The 27684-nt window shown below is 42.7% G+C and overlaps 1 protein-coding gene across 5 annotated transcripts; it reads right to left on the reverse strand.

Annotated features, from left to right (window-relative positions):
* Positions 1–27517, reverse strand: LOC118316465 (solute carrier family 41 member 3-like). 5 transcript variants are annotated; one of them, XM_047330783.1, is made up of 11 exons: positions 27380–27517; positions 24812–25170; positions 16435–16542; positions 15347–15418; positions 15057–15201; positions 12949–13095; positions 11913–12057; positions 11482–11561; positions 7243–7377; positions 6067–6215; positions 1–4249 (listed from the first exon to the last, which is right to left on the reverse strand). In XM_047330783.1, exons 2-11 carry the CDS (start codon positions 25124–25126, stop codon positions 4076–4078), a joined length of 1470 nt encoding a protein of 489 aa, XP_047186739.1. In that variant the 5' UTR covers positions 25127–25170; positions 27380–27517; the 3' UTR covers positions 1–4075. The 5 variants fall into 5 exon arrangements, with proteins under 5 accessions (XP_047186739.1, XP_035500198.2, XP_047186740.1 ...); XM_035644305.2 differs by lacking the exon at positions 27380–27517 and adding an exon at positions 26400–26752; XM_047330784.1 differs by lacking the exon at positions 27380–27517 and adding an exon at positions 26433–26751.
* Positions 27518–27684: the final 167 nt, after the last annotated feature.

Genomic DNA, 27684 nt, shown 5'->3' on the forward strand with positions numbered 1-27684 from the left:
TTTCATTACATGGTTGCTTTTTATTAAAATATAATTCATCGTAGCCACAAAATCACATAAACACCAACTTTTTGCCAAACACGTTTTTGATCCCACACTTGATCTTTACACACGCACGCGCGCACACACACGCACACACACACACACACACACACACGACAGTAAAAACGGTGTAGGTGTGGAAGCTCTGGTGACGGTGAACACAGCGAGGTTAGAGAAACTAAAGGCAAAGGTCTCTACGGTCTCCATGTGGCAGCGTCAACGTTAAAGTACAGTACCAAGTTTGGCCTACAGGAAGAAAGAGAGGGAGGACACTGACAGGGTTGTAGATGACGAGATTTTTACTCGAGACAGTAGACACTGGTTTTGTTTTCAAGGCAACTATTACAGCTAAAGTGCAAGTTTGTAATAACTTTTTCATCACACTCGGACATACCCCAATTGGCGGGGCTGGATGATAAACCATACTTCTTTTTTTTTTTTAAAGGGTGCATGAGAAGGGCTTAACGAACACTGAAGACTTGGTTGTTTGCATTATTTGAAATGCCAACGGGATTTTAATTATGTTTTTTTGTTCTTCTTACTATTACAACAGAAGACGAAGAGGGCACTAAGTGATTCTTGAGAAGGCTGTGTTCTCTCTTTGTTGTTGTTGTTGTGATTTTACCGCTCTGGCCGGGTCGCGAACCCCCGACCTCGGGTATGGGAGACCAGCGCACTGGCCACTAGGCCGGAATAGCAGCGCTATTGTTCACAAACGGAGTGATGTTTTTTATGAACGGCACTTGCGTTGTTGTTTGGTGCGGTCCGAACCATTTTTTTTTTGTTTTCGATTTAAAGGGGCTGGGCTGCGGCGAAAACCCTGATTTTTTTCCCCCGCCGCACACATACACACAAAAGCGACAACTAGTGGACTGTGAGGAAATATTCGCAGATTTTTACAAAACGTATGTTTGTTTAGAAGCGCTCACTGCCCCTTTAAGCAATCTTCTCATCTAAATCTTGGCAATAAACGAATACACATGTAACAATTTCCTACCATTATTATGAACCTGGTCCATATATCTAATAGAAGAAAGGCTACAGGAAACAGTAAGCTGTGTCCAGAGGTCTAGAACCTTTAACTGGTCAGATTGTAATCAAGTAGGTTAGATGTGACCCAACACAACAATAAATAAAAAAAATCCAAAGATGTATTAAAATAAATATTACATTTATTAAATAAATATAACGATGCAGGTTCAGGTTATATCGTCCAGCCCACTGATTAAGACACACATACTGCATGTTCTGACGCAACACGACCTCAAGATCTAAATCGCACAGGATCACAGTGAACACATGAATATCAAACGGTAGGCTCACGTGAAAATAAACTGTGATTCGATTAGTGCATCGTCAATATGTCTCTGCCTTCTAGCGTAGAAAGTACTGTGTGACAGTGTCACAGTCAAAGCTTTCAGCAAAGCACTATCAGCACAGAAATACCTCACGTAAATATTCATCCGATGAGAATCGCCTCAATTTTTTAGTGTGTATGAGGTTTTTCCTCTAAAGATACAACAGGTAACAGCAAGTAGAAAAAAATGTTCCATGTGACTCTGACTCCATGAGTGCATTCGCGCACGCACGCACAGACACACACTTCTGTGTGGTTTTGAGATACTGTGTAAAACTTTGAGATGATGCTCATACACGCACCAAGAAATGCAAACATGCGAGTACGATAGCAGGATACAGAGATGGCCAGTGTACTTCAGACTATAAACTCTGTTTCCAAAACCCTGGTTTATGCAGTAATTGTAATCTTTTGTGTATGTATATATATATATGTGTGTGTATATATATATATATGTGTGTATATATATACATATACATATATATATATATATATACATATATATATATATACACATATGTCAGTTTGGATATCAGGATGCTTAAACATGACTTTAAATGTGAGATGAATGTGCTACTTCAATAGAGCAGTAAGTACTTCATAATGAGCAGTAAGGCAGTAAGTGAGGGAACAGCCGAGACCCTCCGCAGCTAGGCAGTCAACGTAAACACAAAAACCTGGGGCCGACGGGTGGAAAAACAAATACTTGGGGAGGTCACCTGCATCGGTTCACTGCTGTTTGGTTTGTTGGCTTTTTCACGAGTGTGGCAGCACAACATTGACAAGAAAATACAATATTGTGAAATATTTTGTGAATATTGAGATTGCAATTCAAAAAGCAAGAGGCGTGAACACATTCATCGGGGCATCAGAGGGCTCTGAGAGTATTGTCTCTAAACAATCTTACATCTGCACATGATTATTATTCGCACGTGCCAAATAGATGCCGTTGCATTCGTGGACCTACTCTGTGTGCCAACGGAAAGCAAAACGTCATCTGCATATTAGACATTCAGGAGACAGTTTATGTGAGGGATCGTGTAAGTCACAATTGTGATATTTCCTGCTGAAAACAAAAAGAACCTTCTCTTACCTATGATTGTTTTGGTATTGTGGCGACTTGCTGTGAAACAGATTTCTCCACAGTGGAAGAACTGCGTGAGGGGGATAGGCTGTCAGTGGTTACAGGAGTTTTTTTTACACAGGACTAGTACTGTAGCTTTACTAGTTGATATTTTTCCCCCACAACAAACAGTTCCTGGTTCAGAACCTTCAAGGAGTTTGACCTTGTAGGAAAAGATTCTTATTTGCTCTGTTGCCAAGAGATTGACAACAGCGATCATTCAGCGTGAAAGAGTAGAAACAGGAGGAAGCAGCTAGCCTGGCACTGTCCAACAAAAAGCTTATAATTAACATTTTATATGTCATTTGTTCAATCACAAAAAACTTTATTCCTGGCCAAAAACATAACCCCATAAATCATCCAATTCATGTGTCTTGATTTATGTTTTTCTACTTTCTAACTCCATATTCAGCATTTGGCCATGACAGTGTTTCAATGGTTCTCATCTAACTCTCAGCAAGAAAAGCCAACAAAAACAAAACAATTTTCCAAAATGTCAAACGATACCTGTAACAAACGCCTTTCAGAGAATTTGGATTGCACTCCATTTGGGTCGGTGACACATACGTTGTATCACCCCTACCGAGGGAAAGCAGATTTGATGGTCACTTTAGTTTAGGATCCTTACCTCACTTCACACAAAAAAAACAACAACAAAAGAACATGTAATGGTGCTCTGTGGAACAGAGTACACGAAACTGCAGGGAGGGATGTGAATCTATTGCTCATGACTGATACAAACTCCTGCCACACCCACTTAATCTCCTTCCTCCTAATCTCACTGTTTCACTGTATGAAAATACCTCATGCTATCTGTTTGATAGACTCCTTGTAAGACAGTATCTTAAAAAAAAACTATCAGGAGAAAACATTAGGAAAATTCCAGTTGGTGTACTAAATACATCCAACCACCACAACCTCTCGCCTCAATGCATAGTCCAGCACGTCCAAATGTGGACAAGTTTAGGTCTGTTTGTTCAAACTAATTTCCACAAATTCACCAAACGCTCACAGTGAAGGCTGTTGAAAAATCTACTGGCCGACACAGCTCTGCTTCTATGACGTTAAAAGTTCCTCCATATTTCTCTGACGAAGCCAAAGGGACGAGCTAAGAAGTGAGGTGAGCTCAAAGCCACTGAACTCAAATTCTGTTTGGTTACATGACAGACAAATAAAGAGGAATGATTTTAAACTTAAGTTCAATATACTGGAGTCGAAGTTCTGAAGGACAGAAACTTTGAAGTACTGTAAAGTTGTTTGCGCTCAAATGAAAGAATTAGATCCGGCTGAGGGCTGGACGTGTTCAGGGAGCTAACCCTACGGTACGCACCCAGAGGATGGGCGTCAATGGGCGGGTGTCACATGTGCTGTCTCTCCACCAGTGCAAAGGTTTGAATTTTGTGACAGAGACAAATCCCTTCGTAGGAACTGGCCCAGTGTTAAAAGATCAGGAAATACTTTATTGTCCAATCAAAAGCATCTCTGCGCTGACAACATTCGGTGCGACATGACAGTGGCTGGCTGAGAGTTCGGGGCGAATAGGGGGAATCATTTCATAGACCCAGGCTCTGGGCGAGTGAGACGCAGCGGAAGCACAGGGCCAGGAAGCCCGTGCCCAGCAGGTCCCCCAGGGCGGTCAGGTAGGGGATGGAGAAGTTGTCGGGGTCCAGACTCCTCCGCCACATGTACCGCACGATGAGGTCGGCGACGTAAAGGAGGATCGCCACCTGGTAAAGATCGAAACAGATGAATGTTAGATTCTTTTAAATGATAAAGTCGGGAAAAATTAGACCTCAGCTCCTCAGCACATACATAAGCAATGAGGATCAAAACACATGATCAGTTCAGTGATTCCCAGTCATAGTTTTTAAACATATTTTGTACAAAATACTAATTATGATTTGATAAATACAAAAAACAGTCACATTGAATATTGGTCTAATGCTTATCCTTAGCACATTGACAATTTTCATTTAGCTACAATCGGCCTATTTTAAGGTTTTCCCATCAACCTGATTTAGTGTTACACCATCACACCACATGTTGCGACTGGGAGTGTGTGGAAACTAGAGAACCGGAGGCCGAGAAGTTGAAATAGTTCAAAGTAAAGGATAATGATAAAAAGAGTTGACTAACTTTAATGGATAAACATTTTGAATGGATACTTAAAGGTAATGAACAAATTGAAATAACAACAACTACTGGATAAAGATTTGAAAGAGATGTAATGTAATCCAAATAATGAATACAATGTGGAAATTGCTAAAAGTATTGATTAAACAGCGGATATAGGAAGTTAAGGAAAGAATTGCTTGAAGCTTAATGAAATTGAAACATGACAGAAATATTTAGCCTTAAAGCCCCAGTGAGTAATTGTTGTACTTTTCTGGCGGCATCTGGTGGTAAAGTGACAAACAGCAAACAACTGAGAACCTAACAGGGGACACTTTATGGTGGCGCACCGCTAATTCCATTTCTGTTTTCCCGCAGCGATGGAAATTCAATGCGGAGTATTCTGGACTGTTTTCCGAAACCGTATTTTAATGCTGCGTTCCACTAGTATACCTCGGAACTCGGACCCCGGAAGGGGTGGTGATTTTTTTCCGGACCTCCCGAGTCGCAGTGGAACGCAGCACAACACGACGTAGCAAACATGGCGACTTACATGGAGGTCGGTTCCCCTAATGTAACTATATTTAACTAATTCAACGTTGACAAAAAACATCGGTTCTTTGTTGCAGGTGATTATACATATATCAACACACAATTATGGACAATATATTGAATATCTGTGAATACGTTCTTCTAAATATTACACACTGTAGCTTTAAGTAAATAGCTATATATATTGATATAACTTTAAAGATAAAAAAACCGTTATGATTCCACTCCAAGAGGTAAAAGTGCGAATACTTGACCAGACCAACTCATGCGGTGACAAAAATTCAGAATTTACTTTTATATGATCATTAGTGCTAAATAACAAAAAACTCTTTTCACTTTTCCATCTGCACCTTTGTTATGTTTTCATCACCCAGGCGAGTGATCTCAGCAGCAGCTTCCAAAGAATCTTCCAAGCAGTGAAATCATTCAAGGTCTAAGTCAACTTTTCTGGACTCGGGGCAAATAAGAAATCTGAGCTGTATTTGAGTATCCAATAGGGTTTACACTCAGATTGCCAAACAGTCACCGACTGGTAACCAAATCACAAAACATCCAAATTGTGGAATGTCAGGAAGGTGACCGTGGCCCGGAGTGCGGTGCGGGTTCGGTTCTTTCCAGGAACAAACCTTTCATGCCACCAAGCTGCTGAAACACCAACACCTGGCACCGGTCGTTTCACAGTTAGGTCCCAGGTGGCGGCGGCCATTTTCCCCCCGGCTGCGCAAAGTCTTCTAATGCACCTCTGTGACGACCGGTTGCCACAGTTTGTATCAGAGGCTCGTGTGAAACTTCAGGGGCCGGCTGAGGGCCACTGAGTTCGTGAGAAAAAAAGCGCCCCGGTGCTCGGAAAGCGGAAAATGACTCTTTTTGGACATTTTACCTGTAGCAGAGCGGCGCAGAGGTAGCAGACGGTGAAGGGAACAGAGATGGGCGCCTCCTCTCCCTGCAGCAGAGAGATGGCGTAGAGGAAGAGCAGGTGACCAGGGATCACCAGCATCAGCAGCACGCGTGCCGACTTGGAGTTCAGCCCTGGGGCACAGGGAGACAAGAGGCTTTCATTCAGGCAGGTTAATTCATTGTGGTCGCATGAAAACGTAATGCATCGCCGTATTCCCTTGAGCATCAAAACCCAGCCCCATCTGGATGGACTTTGGGTTCCATTGTTCCTACTGTATGTAACAAGATCCTCCGGGATCCGTGTCAAACCCACTCGGTTGTGAGGAAGGGAGAGCAGCTCCAGAGAAAGGCCTCTGATAACCCACTGTCCTATCACCACCAGTGTTTATAGACTCCAGCCGGGGATGACTAAACCATGAAACAGTCAATCTTTATGTGTTCGCCAAATCTAATTAATATCATATGATAACGTATTGTACTGTTGAACTTGCAATAACTTAACTTTTGGCCGCCGGGGGTCAGAAGAACAAGCGAACAGAACAAGGCACGACATCAACATGTAATATCATAATCGTATCATTATGTTTTTGTTATAAATGAAGGTTAATGACTAGGTTCGGGAACAAGGACACGCTTTTATTCTGCACAGAAAGTACTTTGGCTCCCCTGTTCCATTCTCACCCCTTTTTCTCCCTTCTCTCTCTCATTTCACCGCAGGAACCATGGGGGTCATCGACCGATGAGCGAAGAGACGACGCCCTCATCCAGGGTCTCGCGCCCCTGGTTCCTTTTAGTCTAACCGCCACAGAACAACATCATCCATCCATAACCCTACATCCCACCATCCCGCTAACCTCGTCCCTCAACCCTTCATCCCTTCATCCCTCCCTCAACCATTTTCTCTCATATCTCAATATTCAAATTGTAATAAACGTTGTTATTCCGAACTTGGGGGCGTGGTCCTTGTTAGTGAAATGTATATATTTTTGGGAGCATGAATGCATGTGCATTAGAGAGTAATATTTCAACTACTTGCTGGTGAGTTCTTAGAATACAGGTACACACAGTCACTCTTATTGTTATCCTGTGGTTAAAGATTTGAAGACTACACTGCTACTGTACGCTGCGCTGTGTGTCCATTGTGGCAGTGCTACTGTACCTGAGGAGAAGAAGGTGATGCAGGGATTGGGCCAGTGCTGCCTCATCTTATAGGGCAGCACGCCGGGGATGCTCCAAAAGTGCAGGTACGTGGAGATCCTACTGGCCTGGATGGCCACCAGGTTACCGCCCACTCCTGAAGGAGGGAGGAGGGGGAAAAAAACAAAAAGGAGAAACAGACTGAGAGGCTGAGAGCATGAATGAATGAGGCTGCAACAAGATTTAGCGAAACCAGTTGAATCCACTAGTTGTACCTTCACTTCTGAACAGTGTGTTCAAAAATCCCGAACAATACGTCATGGTTCTGCCCACATGACCTCGGTAGACTCTTGAGAAGTCTTTTTGTTTGTCTCTATGGACTGCTATTCATGCTTTAATTCTCCTTTAATTCTCTTCTCCTCTTGTGGACTTTGGTTTGTTTATTTGATTATTTCCTTGATGCCTATTCCTTGTGTATATGTTAGGTTAGATTCTACATCCCTCATTGTTGGTTCCTGGTTTTTTTGTAGTAACTTTCCTTGGGTGCAGTTGAATTGTCAAATTGGCTTAGGAAGCTGAAGTATTTGATCAGCAGCCCTGGTAAGCTTTTCAGATTCTCTAAATGCATAGGAAAGGAGCTTCAGTGCTTCCTTTCCTATCCCCTTTAGCGTAGGGCACACCGCGCCTTCCTATGCGAAAGGAAAGGAGATATAGACGCCTCACAATCCAGTGCGGCAGCGATATTTAAAGTAGGAGTAGAAGATGTAGAAGAGTATGAATATGACCCAGAAGAGACGCACGTCATCATGTCAGTTACCGTTACATATGAATAATTTACATCTGATGTCACACGGCGGTAAAACACACTGAAACATGATGGACGGAGCCGCTGCGTTTTTTTGTAGTTCATCTCTGGAAATGTGTAGTTCCACCACGGCAGACGCACGTCAACAACATCCGCCGTCGCGTGATGACGTAGTACAGTGAAAGTGGAGTCGGATTCTCTGAGCAGCGCTGTCGGCTTTTCCTAAGTCCTATAAGTCCTCCTTTACACCTTTCCTTCACCTCAGTGGAAAACGTCATGAGGTCAAGGAAAGGTGCAAAGGAGGACTGATAGGACTAGTCTGTTGTTGTCTTGTTGTTTTCTTCCTGTTTTGTTTTTTCCTAAAAGACTGTAAGTCTGTTTTTTTGGTTCCTGTTTATTAAATCCGCTTTTTTTCCACTGCACACTGCGTTTGGGTCCTGTTCCTGCACCCGCCCTAACACAATATTGTTTTCCAACTGACTGAATTGAAAAAAGCTGATATGGATTTTGTGCTACACAACAATAATAATACATAATCGAATACACAGTAAACACAGCTTCAGGATCGGTGACGCTCTCGACCTCTTCCATCATCGCCCGCGCACATGTCGAGCCGCGTCGTGACACACGTCTGGCTCGTCCACGATCTGGCTCACGTGGTGCGCGAGCCGTCTAAAGTCCGTCCTAATGAACTCCACGCAGGCCAGTGGAGTCACGGTTACTCAAAGACCAACACAAACAGAGTGAGAGCACAAGAGCAGCAACACTATATATATGCACGAGGACAAGGTCAACCACATGTGGCCATACACGGTGCCGACGGTGAAATACGACTCGAGCCGTGCAAAAATCATTAGGTGCCTCTTTTCTCAAAATTCTGACGTTGTGTCCGATCCGTTCGTGGAGCCATTTTCAGATTGTGAAATGTTTCCCAGATGTTACGTGCTTCAGATCGACCGCAAGGGTTTACCAGGGTTAAACGTCGGAGATATAAGATCGGATCCCTTTGTTCTACAGGGAGTTTAGGCCCTTTTTCTCATCACCTCCTGAAAAAAACTAAAACCTTTTCCCAAGTCGATTTTTAATTCTGGTGTTGACAGCGGTATGTGTGCCTAATTCGGTTACATCAAAACACCTTTCCAAGTTTTTTGCTCGCCCACAATAAAAAAAAAGGGGGACACAGATGTTGTTTTGTGAGATGGAAACCACTCGAGGGAACTTTGAGCAAAACATAATATCAATAATGCAAGGCCTGTAAAGGGAAAAATGGGAAATTCAAACCAGATTGGCAAATTTAGAATTTCCCAAAGAGAGAGAGAAGGAGAGGGGGATTGAGAAACAGCGGTTGAGATGGGAAGGGACGTAATGAGAAACAGTGACAGCGAGTCGGTTATTAAAGGCCCTGTCAGCCTGGGTACTGGGTGTGTGCCCCGACAGTGGTTTGAATCCACTCTCCTATACTCTGTGGATCCCTGCATGCATCACCTCATAGCCAAACCATTAATTCTCAAGGCTGCCTTTTTTTCCCTTTTTTTTTTTTTGCTTCCATTTCTCTATGTCTGGGCACATTTTATAGCCTTCTGACAGTGTTATTGGCTGAACATCCATTTTTAATACAAAGTATGGTCTATTCTCTGATTTAAGTTGATTTGGAATTTTTATTCTCATGGAGAAACTCATCCCGTGGATCTGCAATTAAAAAAAACTGCTTCGCCTTTTGTTGGTTGGTAACCTTCTTTTTTTTTTTTGTCAATCCCTTTTTTATTTGAGCGGTCCCCCTCCACTTTCTCCGAGCGGAGAAACCCGAAGACAAACCCTTCTGTGTAGTTACGGTTGCTAAGGCACTCCCTGTTTGGATGAGGACTTTCAGCAAACACTCAAACAATTTCAATACCTGGTTTATCAAACTGGCTGAGCTGATGAGCTGGAAAGTGCGTTAGTAACACAAACCATACTTTTTTCCCCCCCCCATACATTTTTGAAAACTTCACGTGAGTAATTGTGCTGAATTGCTCCTGTTGAGATCCAAAACTGCGACTTCAGGGGTGGCCATCAAAGCGGTTTGATGCTCCATATGTTGGCCATGGTGCATCGGAAATAAGCTCCTTCTCAAAATGTTTCCACTGGTTTTTAAAGCCCCATTTACAGGAGACGCTGGCAGCTCTGCGTGTTTCAGTCCATTGACTTCTAGATCGTGTATTCTTTAATATTAGAGACAAAATGTTTTTTTCCAACCAACATACTTCCAGACATCCAGTCTGGAAGTATGTCCACAATCATACGTCCAAAATCATCCACTGGTTTCAGCTCATTTCATAATGGCATTAAAATCTACTCAAAAAAAAGAGAAGGCATATATATATATATGTATTTTTAAATCCATGGTATACTGTAACTCACAAACCTGCAAATTGAAGCAAGAATTGGTATAGCCCCAGCCTATTACTCATCATTATTAGAGGAAAATATAAAAACACCCCTGGTTTCTCTTCAGCACTGAAGCTAGGCTGTCAGAAAGGCCCACTTTTAGTCTTTCAGTGCTAAAGACTCCATGGGCTTCTTTTAATAATACGATTATGAAAACTATCATAGGCCAAATTCAGCAGTGATTTTGGCTCAAACACAGGAACATTCACCACACACTGTGAACCGGGAATAAACACGTTCATCATATAGGCTGTCTTTCACCAACTAACATGTCCCAACTAGACTGCATAAGGTGGTTTACCCATAGTCATCACTTCTTTCTAAAATATGATCAATTCATCTTTAATATCAGGCTATATTAATATATATATTAATATATATTTATAAATAAAGTATCTGCTATATTTATCACAGCCCTTCAGAGAAGCTGTACAAACCTAAAAGTTATTTAATTTTATTTATTAAATCAAAAAGGGGTGTAGTCCTACTTGTCCACGCCAACTCTAAAGCTCACTAGAGTCACTTGATGGAAAGTCACATGTCTTCTGTGATCAATTTCCGATTTCACCGAAGAAGAAAATAAGAAAAGATGAATAAAATACAGAATAAAGGAGAAAGTTATTTGACGAAGCCTGTGTTGTTGGGCATTAGCGAACCCTCAGCTCTCAGTGAGGAGCATCACTGTTCTGCTCAACAGGAACAGGTTTTTTGCTCTGATTCAAAATTTAAACTTCTTCCCTGCATGGCTCCTATTAGCTGCCGACTCCACCTCTCCCACCCGAAACACATTTACTCCTGTTTTCAAAACAATAAAATGTCAAAAATCAATACAATAGTGACGGCGTCTCTTGCCACGTTTGTGTACCTGCCATAGATGAGTGATATGTTTTGGATTCTCTTGAGGGTTCGCCGTGCTCATAGCTTAATCTTTAGTTATCTTTTCTTATTTAACCATCAATGGCTAAAAGGCAAACTTCACTCTCACTTTGACTTCCCCATATGGCTTCATTCAGAGGCCGATCCGCTCACCGTTAATGACGGGGGTGAAGACAGCCATGCCCTCAAAGTTGGGATCGCTCACTGTCCTGTCCAGGATGAGGCCTCCAAAACTGGAAAAAACACAAATCACAGGAGGGAATCAGAACCGCATACACCACCACAGTTTATTCATCTGTTTATATTCGACTATATGAGTCCTGGAGGAGGCCCTGTAGCTTTTAATTAAATAGATGTTTCACATAATCCAGCTATTTGGAAATCAAATGTGTGACTGCTTAGTGTATGCCCACGTAAACAGTTTTATTCAAGTCTTCAAGTTTCTATTTTGATTCAGCACATGCATAGATCTTAAACTTCAAAGATCGGAATCCATTACTTTACTGAATAAATCAATGTAAGAATCAACAACTCATGGCAATACTAACAAACACGAGCGTCTGAATATGCAGCGTATGAAGTACCTGCTGATGGACATGGCCACTATGACAGGCTGCCACCCGGAGCGGAGAACCTCCCGGATCTGAGGGCTCTGTCGAGCCACCACCACCCACAGCGGGATCAGAGCCAAGAAGACCAGACACACCAGAGGGGCCAGGTACCATGTGTCTGCGGAGCAGGAACAAGAACAGGAACAGGCGCGGTTGGGTGGTGAGGAAATGCGACTCTGTGTCTGTGGTTATGAAAGCGCGAGCACCTACGCTGGATGTTCGAATAAGTCGTGGATTACATGGCGCTGTCCTTACCCACGTTATCACTTGTTTGACACTTTGCTAAATGCAAGGAGAGGAGACAACATCTGAGCGCTGTGTTCATTTTATGGGGCACATCTCGCCCGATCTAATGAGAAGGTATGCGAACCGCTCGGCCAACGATTGCAACAGGAGCACTCTGACACAATTGTTCGGGAGAACATGCAGAAGTATGTTTTATGTAAATCAATGCATAAAAACTGCGTCGCAACCTGCACTGTGCAGGGGGCGTGGCCACTGCGCGACACATGGGATCGGAATCGGCAAAAATCGGTATCAGCAGATTAGTTTCTCCACAAAATGGGCAATCGGAATCGGCCAAGAAAATTGCAATTGGTGCACCCCTAATAAAAACATGGAAATCCCTCTGAGGGAAAGGCGACATACGTTAAGAGGGTAGAAGTACTGTGAATACAGAAGAAACTGTATAACACACACACACACTCATCATGATGAGATGTCTGGGTAAATGAAATCTCATTTTTGCTGCCACCTTGTGTTCAGGATTGTTACCCGCACGATGGACTCAAAATGTCTCTTATCGGGGCAAAGCACTTGATCAATCCAGATATGTCGAGTTGAAGGAAAACAATGCGTTGAGGCACGGAACACACCGAATTGACTGATGGACACAACACACCTTAGAGCAGCACACAGACAAGTGAATACACAGAACCATCCATCAGACCGGAGATTCCGGTTCATCTCCCTCAAGACTGCACATCCGGCGCTTCTATTATCTACTCACCTATATGATTGTAGAGCGTGGTGCTGACCCCGGCCAGCAGGGACAGGGTGATCAGATCCCCCAGGCTGGCAGCGATGGGCGTGGCCACGTTGTCAGGGTTGATCCCCACCTTCCTGGAGCCGATGATCACGCCTATCATCACCAGGCCTGCGGCGTCGGGGAGGTGAGTGAAGGCGAGGACAGGCAGAGATGAGTTGGTGTCAAGAGGCAAAAAACGGAAAATAACTACTATTGTTTTCCTTCACGATGTACAAATGCAGACTGAAAGACATCGATGGAAGAGAGGAAGCTTTCAGCCGGAGCGTGTTGGTCTTTCTCTGGCAATAAATCTTTGATCTTGAATAAATTGTCACACGATTTTTATCGTCGCGGCGGCGCCGTGACAGCTCCCTGCAAAAAAGGGAAATGCAGACTCCGACAACCTGCATTAGGCAGTGAGTGTACATCAGAAAACAGAGTGATCGCTGAGACACGACTGAAAACATTTAGACCCGGGGTGATTTAGCTCCCTCACTTGTCACGGTCTGTTTGACACCAGAACAGTCAGCTCAGGGATACATTTTGGATCGTGCGGTAATTAAATGTCGGGAGGGGGTTTGATGTGCGGAGAGCTGGATGGTTTGAATCATCCACAAGATGTTGTCAATGAGCCACAGAAAGTACAGATTATATTCTGAACACTTACACTCTTTATTTTGAATTGCTCTAATTGCTCTAAATGTGTAAAAGGGCGAAGGCGCTCTGATTAATTATTATCTTTAAACGATAACTGCTCTTAGTGCAAACATCCTCTCGGCTGTCATTTCACTCACAGTGCAATTTTAAGTTCTCAAAAAGGTCATTCTTACTCTATGTCATTTCAAATAAAATACTGACTTCCTCACTGCTATTTGAAGAGAAACATTTAATCCTCAGTTTCGACGAGGAATTCATTATTGATTCGTAGCATTATGTCGTTTTAGAATGCATCAAATATTCAGACTCGGACGTGATATATTTGCAGTGATGATGTCATGAACTTTCTGAGTGATGCATTACCTAATTCCATACACACAGTCTATTGTGTCTGTGTGTACGCATGAACCTCAATGTTTCATTCACTGACACACATTTACATAATTCAATGTCTCAGTGTTTCTGAAATTAAGAGATATAACAAATAAATAAACCGATTTAAAATGGATTCTTCTTGTTGAACTATATTTAATATCATTTTTTGGTCTCATTCGGCAGCCGAACACACTCTTGATGTTCGTTCTACAAATCAATTATTGCTCAGAAAGTTCCTGCAAGTGTGTTGCACTTGTAGTTGGTTTGTGTCCAGCTCCTCTCAAAGCAGCTCCATTCAGTTTCAGTCTGGAGACTGTGCTGCTTTTTTCGGTCATGTGAACTCTGGGTTTTTTTCTTCAAATGTTTTGACTCATCATCTTCCTGCACTGACAACGACCGACCAATCAGTCTGTCTCCCTTTGTTACGTGTCTTTTTCTCTCACCATTCTGATTGCAATATACAGTACGACTTCCTGCAGTACAGTGTAGTCCTAATAAATCCTAATAAAGCGTCGGAGGGTGTATTAACACGGTTTGCTCCGACATCGATTGTTTTGCATTAACTTCCAACCTGCCCTGCTCCAAGTCGACCACATGATCCACATTCTGCACCGTGAACTCACTGAGGTTTAACTTGATTTAACTGTGCAATGTCCGTGTCTTATGTGTAATCCAGTTACACTGTATGAATTCAAATATCAAACGTTTACTCGTTCATTACGTTTTACTGACATTGCTATTCCGATTAGCCCCCTTGCTGCGGCTGTAACATATCCAGTTTCCCCATAGTGGGACTAATAAATGATGATCTTATTTAAATTTCTCTCATCTTATCTTTATTTACAACACAAAAAGGAGTAAGTTAACCAGTTTCTCCATATTTTTGTCCTCTAGCGGTTAACAATTTACCTATGTAACAATTGAGGTTATTCATTATACCGGAACACCTTAAATAAAAAAAAAGATTTTAAAGAAAAGGAAAAAGTGGGGCTGTTCTAAAACTTCTGCGTGCTTGTTTTTATATGTATTCTACAGTAATTATTCAAGTGTTCACTGACCTAAAGAGAGAGCAGCTACAAATGCAGTGGTGATGCTGCTGGCACACAGAACAGCAGCCTGGTCCAGTTCAACGCCTCCCCTCGAAATTGCCCCTAAACACACGGCTGCCACGGCTGCGAGGAAGCCCACCACTGTGGCCTGGACCTGCACAGAAGGACCGGAGACATTTTGTGTATGCAACATCAGAAATATGCCCCAAACCATTTCCTTGTTTTGTCTCAAACCCAAAGATGTTTTTATTGTACAACGATAAAAACAGTAAGCTATGTACAGTAGGTATGAGTTATACCTGTATAAGTGCCAGATTGCTGCACACCATGGTCCACTGTTTACTGGGGTCGTCCATTTGTCCCGTGTTGGCCTAAAAATATGGAGAGACAACTTTCAATGAGGCAGTTTCAACTGTTCAAATGATACTTATTCGACGAGTCGTTGTAATAAAAGTCATCTAAAGGCAGACGAGCAGACAACAGGAAAATTAGAGAGCTGAGTAAATCATTTATTAGGGTCGCACAGAAACTCAAACCAGTTACCACTTATTTTACAACCTTTGGTTTGGGTAATGTTTTAAATCACAGCCCACAAATTATAGTGTATTTATTCAGTGCATAAGAGCGAAATACTTACTGGGAATGGACGTCAGAGCTATTTTATTGCCACAGATATAAAAACATTACTTTCTCCGCAGTCCTGAAATAATGTTTTGTGCCACAGCAACATACGGTTTATGAAGTGCTCCAATACTGTGAGTGCTCTCCTGTCTTAAACACTTTTATCGTCTACCTTAAAGTGAGTTTAAGGTTGTTGTTTTTTCTGATAACCCATGTGTTTTTAATAATTACACAGGAATATGTGGGTTTAAAGTGGTGTTTTAAAAAAGTGATCGTTTGGCTGCTTGTGTTTTGTTCTCCCTTGAACACTTTTGTGGCAATGTTGGGTGAAATGTTATCATAACTTACAGGGAGGAAAATTAGGCACAGGGTGACTGTGAAAAAAACAAAACTGCAAACTTTCATCTTGCCCAAGACCGAGTATGACTACATAATTTAGAATGTTGCATTTTCAGTTTCTTATAGTAGTTTCTTGAAGTCTTACTTTAATGAACTAGTTTCACTTATGGACTTATGTAGGTGCAGCCCAATAAACATACCACATATTTGAAAAAGTTTATAAATACATTACTTTTCCTTGATTTTGCACTGAATCAACTGTGCATGATAGATTTTATGTCGGGGGATGAATGCAAATAGTGGGGATATTGTGAGCACTCCTATTATACCTTCAAACAAACAAAGGGCCTCAAAGAAACTTTCAGCTCTGAGACAAATGTGAAATTGCGCGAGGACTTGAAAACGTTGAACGCCAAGCGTTCCTTACAGCAGTGGAGAGGCGAGCGGCCAGGGTCATCTCCAGGTTTCCTTTGAGGCCAACCAGCGCAGGTATCAGGATGAAAATCTCTGTAATCACCTTAAACACCTCCCAGTGCTGGAAGACGAGCATAAAAACATAAAACATTAGACAGACAGTTACAGCGCTTGAACAAACAACATGAAACACACAGATAAACTGTAGATTTCTTTTATAAAAAAGCCTCTGTGTAATTTGCAACCGTCGCTGAGGAACCTTCTGAACCTCCTGATGCAGTTGAATAAGCACATAACATATTCTAGACTAACCCAGTAGCCTACTTTCCCCCCTTTTTCCACATCTCTGAGCAGTGTGTGACGCTGCGCCGTCACGCACTCAAGTTCACTGGGTTTGGAAGACGCACAGTTCGCAGAGTCTACCTCTAATTCTCTGCAACTCCAGCTGGCAGGTCCGAGAAGGTTTAGATCTTTAAATAGATGCGCGCGTATAAAAGACGAACGCCGCTGCCAAGAGCAGAGTGCTGTGGAGCAGAGAGGGAGGCTGCGAATTAAAGACGAGAGGCCGGAAGAGGAGGAGGCAAAGAAAGAGACGAACGAGAAGTTTTGCTGTAAGAAAATAGAAACATTATGAGAGTTTGTTTGTAAAATGGGTGAGATGAAGGAATGGAAATGATCACCTTCAGCAAAAAACAATGGTGAAGGACAATTTTTTTTTCTAGCACATTTAGTAACCAAACATGATGCATTATTTAAAGGTTGGCATATACATATTTTACTTGTTCACCCAGCATGCCTGTGCAAACTGTAGAAGCCGTTTCTTTTCAGAAAATGTGTCCTTGAATGAATTTGAAAAAATTCATCTCTGTGGCATATATAGCTGCATTTAGAGAGAAATGTAAATCAAATAAACAATGTGTGCAGCTCACTATTTATGCTTCGTAGTTAGCCAGATCATTCCCCATTGGCGCAAGATTAATGTGGGCTCAACAACACCAGTTCAACAGGGTCCATGGGCGAGTCCAGTCCAGATCATTTCATATCACATCATTTTTTACAACTACACAAAAAGGTATTTCACTTTGTGTTTGGCACCACCGCTTCATCTTACGGCTGTGTGCAGCGCTCTTTGCCCTGCGTTAGCTCGCTCGCTCTTACTCTCCCTCATGATCAGCACCAGGAGAAATCAGCAAAGAAGGTTTTGACCCGGCAGAGGTGTGAGTGTTTGGTGTATCGATAAAAACACAACGCGACAAAGAACATTAAAAATTGATTAATAAAATAAAAATAACAAATATGGCAGATGGATACATTGGGAGCAATGAGGAGACTGTAACCTTCCTCACATTACTTAATGCGGGAGACAAACATACACGCCATAGTTCCATTGATCACTGATCTGCCTCCTGAATTGTTTGTCTAAGCACAACAGTGAAAAGCCACATGTGGAGGCAGTGAAGAGGTTTAAGGTCCAGGAGGGAGGATAGAAGGACGAATAGGAATTAGAGGTGTGCATCTTGGGCCTCAGTCTGTGTGTGTGTGTGTGTGTGTGTGTGTGTGTGTCTATTTATACACATCACTCTCAGTTTCTGGACTGGTAGGTCTAGCTGACGCCTGTCATATTGGGAGGCTATCTTGGGACATGGCCCGCTTCTGCCATAATACCACTGCTGCTGCTGCTTGGCAGTGACGGGCTAGGAGCCAAAATACTGAGATATCTCAGGAGACAAAAACATGTTATTACTGATATTAATCCTCCACCACTGGAGACACTATGACTATATCATCAACATGTGCATTTCCTCTTTTGTTGTTGTTGTTTTTTCAGAACAGTTTACACTGCATTTTATCTCCACACGAAATAAAGAAATATTGGAACTACTGAGAAGAGTTTGGCTGAATTTTTCCCTCTACTGCAGAATCCACTTCTTTACTTTCAGTAATACCATGGTATCAACCTTTCTTACAACCCCCGTCTCTCTCTCTCTCTCTGCCCTACTTTTATCCTCCAACCACTTACTAAATCAATTCGTCAGATTTGGAAGGCTCAGAAAGGTGGATGATACACAAAATAGCACTGTCGACGGAGAAGCAGGAATGTTAAAACTAATGAACATAGAGTATCTGCTTCAACATTTTTCATCCATCCATCAATCGGTCATTCCTTCCATTGACACATCCATCTGTTCACCCTATCACACATGCAGTTATCTGCCAGTGCAATTATTCCTAAAATTCTGCCTCTGTCTTCCAACTCAACCATTAGTCTTTTTTTCACATTACTCTCTCCACACAAACACTGTGGTCAGAGAGCTGCCTGAGTTAGATGAGACCAACTGGCCAATATCCAATATCTAATAAAAGACCAATATCGGTCTGACCCTAATTTAAACATGGATATGTCTAATGGATATGAAATAATACCAGCTGACACCACTCTCAACCCAGCAGAGGGTAAAGACCTTTCTCTGCCAATACTACCGGCTATTCATTCTTCTTACACCACTGGCACACTCACTATGGCAGTCTCAACACAGTATGTTCAAGTCCAGCATCTATCAACATTATTCATATATCTGTGCCAAAGTTTTTGTCAGATCAGTCTATTCCTCGTGCAGGAAATCGTTCAGGTCCAATTCACTAACCAATACCATGATAAATCCATAACCTTATGAAAGTGTTTCCTGGCCCTTACCATATCATAACCAGAGTCAGTTAGCCACAACCAGACTCTGTCCCTAATCTTGACATGCTGTAGTTGCCATGTGCAAATAATTTAAAAAGGCATCAAATTCTAAACGGATGTAAAAACTCTGAGAATTGGCAAAAAACAAGATTTGGGACCTAAAGGGGATTAGCACAAAATTAGTTTCAATATGTTAAATAACTCATCATACAAGTATTATATACAATATATTATATACTAGTATTGAGGTGGTAATGGTGCAAACATTTGGATATCAAACCGACTCTTCTATCAAATATTTCAGATGGTACCAAACCCTATTCATTTGCCTATCACTTATTCTCTCAAAATAATTTTGACAAATGTTCTTTCTTGAATTTTCCTACTTGTATGAGGTCCATAATGATACCAGCGGAGACCATCCCGAGCCCTGACACCAGGTACGGCACTATAATCTGAGCAGCGATCAGCCAGGAGCTCTCTGGTAGGAAACCGTGTTCCGATCGAGTCAACTTCCATGTCACGCCACGCAACTTTTTGCCCTGGTAGCGCAGCTCCAGCTCCAGACGCGTCACCACCATGTTGAACGAGGAGTCGGCTAATCACTTAGTGCAACTTATAGTGCTCCCATCGTAAGTGTGATGGCAATCCGAGCGTAAAGGATGAGCGTTCAGTCGAGGCGAAAAACATCATCTTCTGATGCCGTATGTCCAAGTGAACGTAGTTTCACTATTCCCATGAAGTGAGCAGGGTGAAATGCTGAAGAAGGAATGTGGTTTTCCTCGTTGCAAAACAAGTCAAATGTTTCAAGCAGTGCGTAAGGCCTTTCCTGAAGAGCGGACAGACAGAATTTGGGAATGCGTGGTTGTTCGGCTCCCGTGGGATTACAAAGAAATTCCAGGCTTTTCTTGAAATCAGTCTTAACCTTGAGCATGTGAAACAATCAGCTAATGTTAACCCCTTTTTACCTGTGCAGAAAATCCCAAAATAATCAGCTACTGCCCTGCCTGCACATGTGCAGAGGAGAAAATCTAGTTACAAACACGTGGGACATTTGCAGTCAAAATCAATGATCAAAATGTCTAAACTCAAGGGCATAGCAGTGTGGCATCTTTGGCCCAGTCGTGAGTCAGCAGTGATGAGGTATCCGTTTGTCAGCATCACTGGGGAACACCATCATTAACACCACTCGTGATTCATAGGTCGCAACGGCCGGTACGAGCACGGGTCCTCCACATCCTCAGTTCCTCTTCATTTTTAAGTAAAGGTTTAGTTTAATGTCCACAAAGACAGGTCAAAGAAAATGAACCTGACATGAGGAAAGTTGACGGAGTCTTGATTAAGTCCAGTTTCTGTGACCTACTCGAGAATCCATTTGTCCAAGTCCTTTCAACTGAGTTCATCAGTCGTTGGATGTAGCTCTGCATCCGCCAGATCCAGCAAGGAATCTGCTCGACCTGCAGTACAGCGTACTGACACTGGCAAGAGGATGAGAAATTGTCCCCCAGAAAGATCTTGAGAGTAAAAGGCAGAAGGATCCCTCTAGGTCTTTGTCATGCCGGCCCTTTTCTCTCTTTCGGCAGAGTGAAGTGAGGAGGGAAAGAAAATAGGGGCTCCACGATGTCAATAAGTGTACCCGAGAGGTCCACTGACGAAATGCAGCAGCAGCCACCTCCTGGCAGGCTGGAGTGTTTCTGTCCCCCCGTCAGCGTCGGGGTAGTCCTGCTCCCTTGGCTTCGCTCTGCTGTGACGTAGCAGAGAAGGAGGCAGGGCTGTCTGCGCTGCTCGACATGCAAACCTCGTGAGGGAAAAAGACCGGCTTACCGCCTCACACTCTCCCTCTTACTATTTCTTGCTGCGTGTCTGCCTCCTGTCCTGCCTCCCCTCTGAGCCATGTGACATCCCTCTCTCCAAGTCGGCCAGTCTTGCTGCATTTCTCTCTCTCCATCATCCCTCTTTTTTCTAATCTCTCTCTCTCTCCCCCTGTCGTGACTCACGCTCGCTCGCTCTCTCTGTGAATTCCTTCCATGTCTACATCCAGTTCACCTACTAAAGTACATTTTATAATGTGACATACTGAAGCCCTGGTGCTGTATCTCCTTTTTCTGTAACACCGCAAGTAAAACCAAACGTATTGTGCCGTGTGAGTGAAACATCGCCCTGGTTTTAAGAAACTCGACTGATCTGAAATATTGATTTCATAGCACTTTTCAGCACTCAAGAATCCACAAATCTCTTTCATCTCCATGGAGGTCATGGATGTCCATTTCCTCATCATTATCCAATCATGTATTTGAACCCCACTTTACTAGTAAAAGTTATTTGCGTCTTACTTTTTTTCCTACTACCTGTGTAAGCATTCAGAATGATATTCAAGTGAAATAGCAAAATGTGGTTCATAATTGAAAAAAAACCTATCAACTCCCTATCATCTTTGTGTGACAGTTTAACTGTAGTTTGAAATTACTTATAAGACGCCTAATGTTAGTAAAACAATATAAGTGGAATTTGGTATACAGAGTACACTACCGTTGGACTACATAGATATGACGTCAACACCAAATATTACATCTAACATTCGCCCCCATCCCTCCACCAAAGGATGAGAAACATTCACACACTGTACGTGTCAACTGCACTTTTATCTTTCTCTGCTTTTATTAAGTTTTTAACGCTGCTCTCTTTTTAATGTTTTTTTTTTTTTATGTTGCATGGATTATCTGTTTTATGCCTGTTTTAAATGTGACCTGCACCCTGATCGGTGGACTACGGAATTTTGCTCCCATGTTTGCTGTTAACGTGTATTATGGAAGAGACAAATAAATAATTTTGAATCTAAATTGTGATGGCTCGCGTTTGCTGAATCGGAGCAACTCAACGTTAACAGTCATAATCACAGAAGACAGCTCAATTCATTCCCCTTCCTGACAGGTTGTCACCAATAGGTGACATTTTTGTACATTTCCTCATCAAAATAAAATGCAAGGGTGGATTATTAGCAAGCAAGATTGCTAAATTTGCTCATAATATATACAACTGTTGACATGTTGATTAACAACCTGATTCAGTGACTGGTTCATGTGTAAGTGTAACTTAGAGAGCTGTGGAACGCCATGCGTTGCGTTGGCACAACTAATATTATTACTACTGGCTGTTTTTCCCCATACAAGCAACAAAATCATCAGATTATAAAGGATTTTAGGATCATTTATTCAACATGTTCGTTGGCCATCCCACCCTCTTGGTCTGTGTTTGGCATTATTACTTTGTCTCACAAATGAACAGCATGTAACGCCCCAGTGTACTGGGAGGCTGACCAACTATGGGCACTTCAGGTTTGAATACACCACCACAACAGAACATATAATGAAATATAAAATTCAAATGCACAAACAAGTGGATTCATTTGGACTGACAAAGGTACACGGTTAAGTTGTTCAGAGTGAAAGTGTCGGGGGCGCGCAATGAAAGGTCCCAGAGTCTTTTTTCAGGACAACAAGAAATGATATGGAGGTGAGGCATCAGATATACATTTCTGTTATTGTGCAATGAGTGATCCACAGCCGAGTGAGCCATAAATTGGACAGAAATGACAAAACCACAGAAAATGAAAAACGCCAGCTGGCAGATGCAGAATGTAGGACTAAAGGTGGAGGTATGACAAGAGAATACGGGTGTTTGGACAAGATCCACAACCACCTACAGTAACAACTCTAACTCTCAATCTTTTTCATCTACACTTCCTTCCCATTTAGGCAGGCTACTCCCCGACACAGCGATCAGCCAAACTCATGACTAATCACTCTTGGTCAGACGCAGGAGGGTAACTGTCACTGTAGACGAGCAAGAGGAGGAAATACTGATGAGCAACAGATGGAGTGAAGGGAACAAGGCGTATGAGGGAAGACTTGACACACACACACAGGTGACAACCAGAAGGTCGAACGAAGTGTGACAACATTAACAGCGGCTGCGATCAGCTGTTTTTCTTAGGGTGCAACAGAAATTTATTTCATAGAGGAGACTCCAATTTCTTTTTTTAAGTATGGGTGAACCATCACACTACAAAGGATTTTGATACTTTTTTGGTGGTGATCCAATCAAACATTTTCCACACTTGTTGAGGGGGAAGGCCATCAAATAGTGGAAGAAAATTGATCTGCAACGATTTTGATTAATTCATAATTATTTCAGTCATATTTTTGCTGGTTGCAGTCTCTCAAGTGTCAGGATTTTCTGCTTTTTCTGTTTCATATAACCAGTATATCTCCATATATATTTGTGTGAAGCCTTTGACAGATATAGTGAAGGAGAGACAGGAAACAGGGTGAGCGAGCAGGGGTATGATGCGCAGTGAATTGTGCCGACCAGGATCGAACTGGGGACCTGCGGCTCAAGGTATATGTTATGCACCCTAACAATTCGGTATCGGATCACCCCTCCTTTTTTCTGTTTCAGATCACTATCACCGTATAAATTGTAGGCCGGCTGTGGCTCAGGAGGTAGGGTCAGTTGGCCAAGACACTTGTATGTACTATGCAGTGTATGAATGTGATAGGAAATAAGTGCAGTGAATAGCCTTGCTGTATGAACTGGTGAATGTTACATGTGCTGTAAAGCGCTTTGAGTGGTCTATATGAGGAGAAAAGCGCTTTCCAGTCCATTTACCATATTTTGGTGATTTGTTGTGTTGGTAAGACACAACAACAACGTCAAATAAAACAGATTTTCAGGGGTCCCCCCCCCCCAACTGTTTTATTTGACATTTATTAATGAATTAATCTAGAAAATGATTGGCAAACTAGATGATGACTTCAAAATCAATTTTCATGTTGTTACACTACAGAGGTTCAGTACACTCGATATAACCATGATGTTTGATTCTTTGACTTTTTCTGGTGTCACTAGCTGCTTATTCCAAATGTTTTGTGGATAAAATACACAGGTGTTATTTTTTGGGTGAAAGGTTATATTCATCAAGAAGCCTCATCGTGCACTCTGTTGTACAAAGTAAACTAGCTTAAGATAATGTAGTTGGTCACTTTGCAGCAAAGATAGTTGTTTTTTTTAAATCTGACATCTCTGGTGGATGTGGTGGTGTGACATATGCCCTCCTCATAAATCATCTGTTTACAACTACATTAAGAGAACTCAATCAATCAGTTGGATTTACTATCGCCTGTAATAGAGACCAGACACTAAGAGACAAAACTGGACAGTGAATGGACCAGAACATGGGAACATATGGTCGATAAACTAGCCACTATTATCATCCATCCATCCATCCATCCTACAATCATCTACCGCTTTATCACCCTGGACAGGTCGCCAGCCATATCGCAGGGCCACATACAAAGACCAACAACCAGTCACTCTCAGATTCACACAGTCAATTTAGGGTCACCAATTAACCTAACCCCAATCTGCATGTGTTTGGACTGTGGGAGGAAGCCGGAGAACCCGGAGAGAAGGCACGCATACACAAAAAGAACATGCAAACTATTATTGATGGCGGGCAAATACAACGCACTAACACTAACACTAAAACTAAGCGTTACAATTGGATGAACGTGAAATATAACAACTTCTGAAACTTTGATTTACAAGTTATTGAAGCCATAATTCACATATTTAGCTGACACTTTAAATTGACTGTTTTCTGTTGGGAGTGTGGTGCGTATGCTTCAGGACTCTGCACACTCACCTGTACATTGTCCAGCACCATGCCGGCCATCACCATGCCCATCCCCGCCAGCAGGTAGGGGAAGACCACCTGAAGACAGATGCTCATGGACGACTCCTCCTCCATCTTGGCCACGGACACTTTCGGCCTCTCCTCTGCCTGCTTTTTGGGAGGCAGAGGCTGGAGGACTGGGGGCAAATTGAGGTCATCCTGCCCATCTAGAGTGTCTCTCAGGGGGGCGCCGGGACTCCCACCTGGGCTCTTCCCCTTGGAGCGGGACTTTTTGTTCTTTTTCCTGTGGCGTGTCTGCTGCGGCGCCTTATCCTCACCGGGCATGATGGCTGCCGGGGCTGTGACAGATGGGATATTGCTGCTTTGATCTGGGAATACAGAATAAAAAGGGACATTTATTAAGGGACTTATATTAATATTGAGACACAAAACGGCCAAAGGAGTAAAAGTTTATCCAACAAGTGAAAAGTATAACTGCATAAATAGTACATTCGGTTAAATCGTGAAAAACATCTGGTTAGTGAGGATGGCAGGCATTATATAAGAGCCAAGAGCCCAAGAATATTAAAATCTAGGAGCTGAAAGATAACTTGAACTGGTCAAAAATACTGGAAGTGAGTAAGTTACATGTTTTTGTATGAGTTATTATTTTGAAGTTAATCACTATTAAGTAATCGCAGGTTTAGAGGAAAAGGATATAAAGCTTTAAGCTACTTTTTACACGTTAAAATTTTTGAATGACTGTATTATTGATGTACTCAAGTCATATTCATCTTTTTCAGTCAATTGTCAGTAAATATATCCCAAAAAATAAACCATTCACATCAACCTTGATTCTAAACAATTCTTTAGTTCATGTGACCAATATTCAAAGCACACTAATAATAATAATACATCTGTTGTGTGTAACACACTCTACACCTTACTGATTTTATCTTACATACTTTTTCTATTACTATCATATCGATAGTTTGAAACAGCATCTGTGAGCTAGGGCTGCAACTAACGATTATTTTCATAATTGATTAATCTGTTGAAATGGTGAAAAATGGTTATCGTGTATCCCAGACCCCTAAGATGATGTTTAGTTTTGTCCGCACAGTAAATATTTGGTTTACGGTCATAATGGAGCAAAGAAACCAGAGAGTATTCACGTTTAAGAAGCTGAAATCATGGAGAGAAAAAAAACCCGACATTAACACAGTATTGTGTTGTCTAACATTACAGTTTTTTTATTTAAAGCTTATCTTTCTATATTTGTACACTTTTATACCTACAGAGGCTATAATGACAATAAAAACCAATCCATCATCCTGTCAACTCTTTCACAATGTGAGGGGTTTTTATTTATAATATATGATATTATATGTCACCATATATCATGTAACTGCAGTACTGAATATCCAATAAGTGGATGCGGAGCATCACACGCGGTATGATACTGTACTAACTGCTGGTCGAGTCAGTTTTTTCCAAGTGACGCTTCAATAACCACAATGCATCGCGTCTCCTCGTTAGACGAGCGTTAATATTCCTGCACGTGAATAATGAACCTCGATGTGTGTGTGTGTGTGTGTGTGTGTGTGTGTGTGCTGACTGAGCGGCTGCAGCATCTCCTGCGTGTGTTTACACGATGGGAGTGTTGTTGTTCATCCACACGGCGTCAACTCACGTCCGCCCCGCACCCCCGGTTGATAGTATCCGACACGTCGACGCCGTCGAGTCCCGGAAGTCTCGCGTGATGTCAGCGGTCGTCGGCAGCTCCCGCGACGCGACGCGACGGGACGGGACGGGACGCGCGTCGCGAGCGCACCGGAAACACGCGGGCGACCGGTGCGGACGGAGGATGTCGCGCAGACCGAGCAGCCGAGCGCCCCCTCCGCCTACACAGGCTGCCGTGTGTCCATCCCGTAATACCACACTGCTCCGGTAACTAACGGTCGCACGACTGGGCGCTCTCTGATTGGCCAAAAGCGGCAGTGGGATATTGGCGGGGCGTGAGCGCCGCCCCCCTGCGGACAGAGGGAGCAAGTGAAGTTTGACTCAACGACGCACTCTTCACACGACCGACAGGGTTCGACCTTGTTGTACCCTTTGGTAGTAAAAAAAAATAAATAAGTGGATGTGATCACTCGCTGTGCAACATCAGGATTTGTTAAGATCTTTGGTAATATCATTAATACATATTAATGATAGGTCAAGGGGTCAAAATCCCCCAAACAGAACACGCGGAGACCCCAATGCAGCCATGATAGCCATGTTAAATGATTGACAGAATGACACATTTGGACGGGGACTGCCTGGTTGTTCCTGGGTGACCCTATATCACTGCGAGTGAAATCACAGGGACTGTACGACTGACACGACCGCGTAACCAAAGTGTGTGGCCGGCAGCGCTGATAATGAAGACACCACATACTCGTGGCAGACCAGCACATTGCTGCTGTCTGTCTGAGGCGAACTACTACATCTGAATGAATCCTCCTATAATACAGGCACACACACAAACACACGCACACACACACAGATGGAGATACTTGTCTGTATTACTGGCTGAGAGTTGATTCCCGCTCTTACCTTCGTCTCCGGAGCTCGTGAGGCCGAGTGTGCGTGCACAGCTGAGGTGAACGCAAGCCCTTAAAAATGTGTGCGCGTGTGCTCTTGCTGTGCGGTCTGTATGTGTTTGAGTGTAAATGTCTCTTTCGCTCTACGTTACGGCTGTGTGTGTGTGTGTGTGTGTGTGTGTTTGTGTGTGCGCAGCCAAGGCGCATGCATCGAGGGGCACCGGCTTGAATTTCATGGCATTGGCAGATAGGGGATATCCTCCTCCTGTCATTTTCCGTCTTTGGTGGAGCAGTGACAGCAGCCGGCCGCTGCAGCAC

Source organism: Scophthalmus maximus, chromosome 3, assembly GCF_022379125.1.
Source record: "Scophthalmus maximus strain ysfricsl-2021 chromosome 3, ASM2237912v1, whole genome shotgun sequence".
In the NCBI taxonomy this organism is placed as follows: domain Eukaryota; kingdom Metazoa; phylum Chordata; class Actinopteri; order Pleuronectiformes; family Scophthalmidae; genus Scophthalmus; species Scophthalmus maximus.